This window comes from Atta cephalotes (assembly GCF_000143395.1).
Source record: "Atta cephalotes unplaced genomic scaffold scaffold00066, whole genome shotgun sequence".
NCBI classification, from domain to species: Eukaryota; Metazoa; Arthropoda; class Insecta; order Hymenoptera; family Formicidae; genus Atta; species Atta cephalotes.
This window is the reverse complement of record NW_012130130.1, coordinates 1,269,186-1,275,457: the sequence shown is the minus strand read 5'-3', so window position 1 is coordinate 1,275,457 and position 6,272 is coordinate 1,269,186. Positions and strand designations below refer to the sequence as shown.

The window sequence follows — 6,272 nt, the reverse complement described above, 5'->3', positions numbered from 1 at the left end:
TATATATATATATATATATATATATATATATATATATTTTGACAAGTCAGAGTGCGAATGACTATCTTAGCAATTTTTATTTTATTTTAAATTATGATTATAAACAAGACAAGCGCGTCAAATATGCTATTGCTGGAGATCTTGCTCATTTCGATTTTTTATTTCTACAATTTTCTACTTGTTATCGATGTAAAAATTTCTTTTCAGTCAGCATTTCTCATTACGCTATCTATTGCATTTCGTTTTCTTAATGTATTGTTATACACTTAATACACTTCAAATGTCATCTATACTTTGTGTAGTATATTATAATTGTGAGAAATTATTCCACACGCTATCATACAATATTATCTTAAAGAACATCCAAAAGATATCATAAGGATATCTTTAAGAGAACTCAAGCCGCTCGGAGAACTGTTCTATGGGACTTTGTAAATTGAAATACTAGAATTATTATTTTGATTTAACTTCTTTTTTTATGTCATTATCTTTGGTATCTTTTTTCTGCAAAATATACTTGACTCCTTTGTTATTTTTTTAAGATAAACTAAAAGTAACTGAAATTATCAACTAGATTATAGTGAAGAAAAAACTTGGCGTGCCCGGATTGCATTAATTGCATTTCTGTGAAGATATTATCTCAACATACTATTTGCTTTATAACTTAAAGTACAAAATAATAGACATATGTACATAAATGGAATATATATTGTATGTATATAGTGATTGTATGTATATAGTTTGTGGAACATGAAAATATATTCACAAATAATAGCTCTGATATAAATTATGGAGAAATAATATTTAATAGTATTGATAATGAAAATATTTAAATATAACAACATTATAAATAAATTTACAAGATTAGTAAGCAATTATTAACATCTCTTCTTTGAATTATTGTTTTCATGCATTATATATGTCTGCAAAATATTATATATATTTGCAAAATATTAAGTAATAATCTTTTAAATAATTCGCAAATAATTTCCATACTGTGAAAATATATTGATCCTAGAATATTACGTTTTAATACTACCCGGGCAACGTGCCAAGTATTTTCTTCATTATAATTCAGTTGACAGTTTCAATTACTTTTAGTCTATCTTATTTGTATTGCGTGAAATACTTGGCTAATTACATTTATTTTATATCCATTAAAAAGAATTTATTCAACACTTTTTTTATGCACTTAGTGTAAATTTTTTCTTTTTTAAAAAGGTTTTTTTAAGATCTAAAATAAGTCAATTTATTAATAATGAAATAAGAGGTAAACATTTGAATTTAAGAAAGAAAAATTATGAATTTGAGCTAAAATCTCAAGCTAAAATCTTACAATCACATACAACAATATTCATTGTCAGTCAAAAATGACAATGGAATCAACATCAAATCGATGTAGATTCGATGTCGAAATCATCAAATTCGACGTCGATTCAACATTGATTCAACATTGATTCTATTGTCATTTCTCACTGGGTAACGTATAACGGGTAAGTTACTATTCAAATCTATCAAATACGAATATTTCTCGTAAGACATTAAGTACATTCCAAATCTAATAAACGCGAGTCTTACTTGCGGCGCTCATATAACAACGTCAAGTGATTAAACAAGTCAGTTTTGGTATGTGCTTTCATTAGAGAAATCATAAGACAAATAACTTTGCAGCCAATACATATTGTCATCTATCTTGATAACATTGATAGATAGCGATAACGGTTGATCTTGAAGTATATTCAGTTTTTACGTGCTACTATAACGTGAACGTGATTTTTATTCCTGAGGATAGTCTGTTATCGACAAAACGTATACGTCACTACGTATGCTTTATAGCTAAATAGAGCGTATTCTTGTTTAAAATAAATCTTATATAAAGCGTATAAAATCAATAATGAACTGTTAAAGAATATATACACGGATTTTGTTAAAGTGGAAATTTCTAATCCATTAAAATAGTTTTATTTTCGCTGTACATGCGTATTAACATCCGGAAATATGACTTCTCTCAAAGAGGAATGCAGCCATTTCATTCAGGTAAGTCAGTAGACCTTTCGAAACACGCTTTCTTATTTTATAATACGATCAAGAATATTTCAATGAATCGCTATATTACTGGTCAAAGAATTGACTTACACATACTTACATATATCATCTAAACCTCATATCTCAAAAAATACTTAATCGGAAAAACTTTCTCATTCTATAGTGTTGTAAAAATGTATATTTTTCAAAACGTTACCAAAAATATAAAAATTTCATACATTCTATTGATACGTTTAAATATCTATGTAAAAAATTTGAGTATAATTTTCTTATTGGTTTGAAAATTATTAAATTTTTTTAAATCTTGATTCTTATGTAAAATTATGTTTTGTAAATCTGATGAGAAAATAACATTAAAATAAGAATTAAATCAAATTTTTAATATATATTAATTAAATAATAAATGCATTCAAAAGTATATTAGGATTCATAAAAGTTATTAATTTAATACTAATTTAATTTAATTATCTAATACTATTTTAATACTATTCATTTAAAAGTTATTAATTTAAAACTACAAAAAATATGATGATTTTGCATAAAACCATTATAAACCAAATTATTTGTCTTCTAAATTGTTTTCTGTTTTGTTTCAAATTCACATGCTAATATAGTATATCACAAAAATTTTTTAAATAATATTTATAGATATTAAATAATATTTGTAGATCTATTTTGATCGATTATTTGACTGATACTTTTAGTTAATATTACATGTATAGTCAAAACATCCTTAAAAAGATCTTCTTGTCAATTATAAGCATATTAAATAAAAAGTTTCCATTTGAAATTTTAAACATGACTGAAAGTTCCTTCATTTACATTCAAAGTCAAATGATATCATTGTTTGACGCAATATTGAAACCATACAACTTTTGTACTAAATTTTTTTCTCTAATGTATTATTTCTCTAATATATTATTTTTTGAATATTTTACTAGTCTAGGATTTTTTATCACCCTGTATTTTGAACATATATTTCCTTCTCGAATTGTGTCAGAAATTAAAGTAAATTTTTAATATCACAAGTGAATGTCCATAAAAAGCTTAAAAAGATATCAATTAATCAAATAAATTCTGTAAACTCAGGATCGACATCATACTTCAACTTTTTTTTTGCACTATTTATTGCAGTTATTGCGCGATAATAAAGTTAATGCTCGATAACCTTGCGATTATAAGCGCGCGCGATAATGGAATCTAATAATCTCGCAATTGCAAGTGATGAGATTTAATAATCTTGTATTACGCAAGTTTGATGTAAAAAAAAGACCAAAACGAGATTAATCATTTCCTGTAGTTTTTTTGGACGTCCATACAAATCCTATGTCAAACAAATTTAAAATGATGAATTCAATGGCAGATGTCAGAATTTAAAACAAATTCGGATTACGCTCAAATTTAGAGACTTAAATTTAGATGATTTTAAATTTTCGTATTCAACAGTTTAAAAAATCTTTAAGTACGAATCAATATAATTGGAAACCATTTAATAAGTCATGCATGACTTAACATGAATATTTTATTAACATGAATATCTATAAGCGAATCTATTCCTTTCTTTTCTTGTTCACGTTAATTATTTATACTCAATCACGCTTAATATATTATATAAAAATTTTCTATTATCAGTCACTAACACGATCTGAACAAAAGATATATTGTCAATATATCATTAGTGATATATTGTCAGTCACATATCGCTTATTAACATGTTAACTGTTGTCGACACTAAAAAAATTCCTTTGAGGCTTGAAAGAATCCTAACAACATTAATTTTAATTAAAGTAATACTTTTCCATATTAAATATATTGTTACAATATAACAAAATAACTATAATAAAAGTGATATTTTTTGCTTTAATTGAAAATTTTTCAAAATTATGATGTGATAAAGCAATTTAAAAAATGGATTCGTATTCACTCCACAACATAAAATTGCACAAAAAAGTTGCGGCAACACTGCTGCAATATTGCATGTTGCAGTAACATTACAGCGATATTACAGCAATATTACAGCTGCAAATTCTGTGCTGAATGGGCAGAAGGCTGTAAAGGACTATTAGTCTCATTTCGAGGTTTAGCAAAAGTAATTTTTGTTGAGCAGTGTTATAAATAATAATAGTGATACGATTATTATCTTTTCTGTTAATCAACTGTCAACTTTTATTATGAGCTCATGCTTGGTGATCGCAAAATTTGAACGCATATATTGTATCAATTCTCCATCTCGTCAAAAACTGATCGGTCTCACGAGTGAATGATACTGCCGATCGGTCTCGGAGTTCGAAGATCAGTACGTGATGACGTGCGTACACAATATCATAATTTTAATCCTCTTACGCAAGCACTGAAAGTTCCATAATAACACTGTCATGTTGTATTACATACAGACTTATTGTCTTAAAATCGAGTTGTATTTAATCGCTTCTAATTTATATGCGCGTATCAATCCGCAACACAGAAACATCTCCGACTTAATACACGTTTCAAATATAAACCACGTGTCTCTTTTACCATAGTCTTTTGTTATAATTATACGGCATTAGCATTATCGTTATTAAATCGTCTTCTTCAATGACGTACAAGAAAGTTTTGTAATTCAAATGTTAGAATATATTATGCTACTTCAAGAAAAATATAGTAATTAGTTATATTTAATTAGAATAGATATTTAATAGATATTACCTATATAATAGATATTAATCTAAAGTGCATATTTATAATTAAACATTTAATAATATACATATATATTTACAATATGTATTTTTATATACAATATATATTTTTATACACATAATATACACACCCCAGACATTATTCATTTAAAAACGAGAGAAGTGATTTGTATTAATGAGAAGTGATTTGTAGTAATGAAAATTTTGATAAATAAGTCAGGAATGCAATAAAATTATTGAATTATTGAATGGTGATATTTTAGATTTTAGACGGAAATCGGCTATTTAAATCGAAAATCGATTTTTTTTAATAGACCATGTATTTTTTATTGCAGATATCAATATCTTTGAAAGAAATGCTCGATAAAAGTTTCATGTTTCTTCGCCTCAAGTCAGAAAATTGTAAATTACTCAGAAAGGACAATTGATCCATTGAAACTCGAAAAGAATTTATTTTCTTGACTTTTTTTAATTAATGTAATTTATTCGAAATTAATAAGAATTCTTTTCTGACAATTAACAAAGGACTTCTTACAAAGTTAAATTGAAGTTAATTTAAAGAAATCCTTTTTCTGTTCGTAATGAGTTCAAAAAAAATTTATTTTTGACTTAGTCAAAAATAATATATTTGTACAAAATTATTCCCACTACAAATTATGATCTGCTGCCATTAAAATTATGCTTGAGTAATTGCTGCGAGCGTAATAGAAATTAATTGATTTTTACAATAGCGTTTTGTATATACAAAAAACATTGTATATACGTACAATGTGTATATTATGTATTACATATACAGGGTATTTAGAATTTAAATGTCAAATCTTCGGAAGTATATAAAGGATTGATAAACTAAGAAAAAGATCATGCAGGGATATGCTCGTTTTTGCTTCGTTTTGAAGAAAATTACAAAAAAAAACAAAACGTAGTAGCTTTGTTCTCATATTGCCTCTGAAATATTATCGTCGCTGAAATCGTATACGAAAACAATATAATAATTTTGTTTTCAAATGAAAATTTTCTTGTTTGTTTATATTTCTGCCTTTCTTCTATAAATTTGCCAGTTACTCATCAGAAGTCATTGAGAATTACTTCTATCACAATATGCCGTGTACATATTCTAAAGTTGAATATGCTGATATGGTTTTCGTGTATGGCTTCTGCGACGAGAGGTCAAACAATATTTAATTAAGCAAGTGAATACTATGTGAATGAGAAATGAGAAGATACAAAAATGAAAACCACATTTTGCCTATTCTGTGATTTTCTCCAAAACGAAGCAAAAACGAGCATATCTCTACAGGGTTCTTTCTTAATTTATCGATTCTCTACATGCTCCCAAAGTTTTAACATTTTTATTTCAAACATTTTGTATACGCATACATACGCATACATAATGATACGTGTTTAAATATATAATAAAAATAAAATTTAATTTGAATAAAAATGAAATATAACAAGTAAAAAATTGTTTATTTTCTTTTCATAAAGTTTTTTAATTCATAATAATTTTTTTAGTAATTTTTTAATTATCGTACTTTCTCATGTTGG

The 6,272-nt window shown here is 25.9% G+C and overlaps 1 protein-coding gene across 1 annotated transcript in view; it reads left to right on the top strand.

Moving 5' to 3' along the window:
• The first annotated feature begins 1,998 nt into the window (after window positions 1–1,998).
• Window positions 1,999–6,272, top strand: part of LOC105623876 (facilitated trehalose transporter Tret1-2 homolog) — a 50,029-nt gene continuing 45,755 nt past the window's right edge. The window contains exon 1 of the mRNA XM_012205248.1: window positions 1,999–2,037. Within this exon, the coding sequence (XP_012060638.1) occupies window positions 1,999–2,037 (39 nt within the window). The remainder of the gene's footprint in view (window positions 2,038–6,272) is intronic.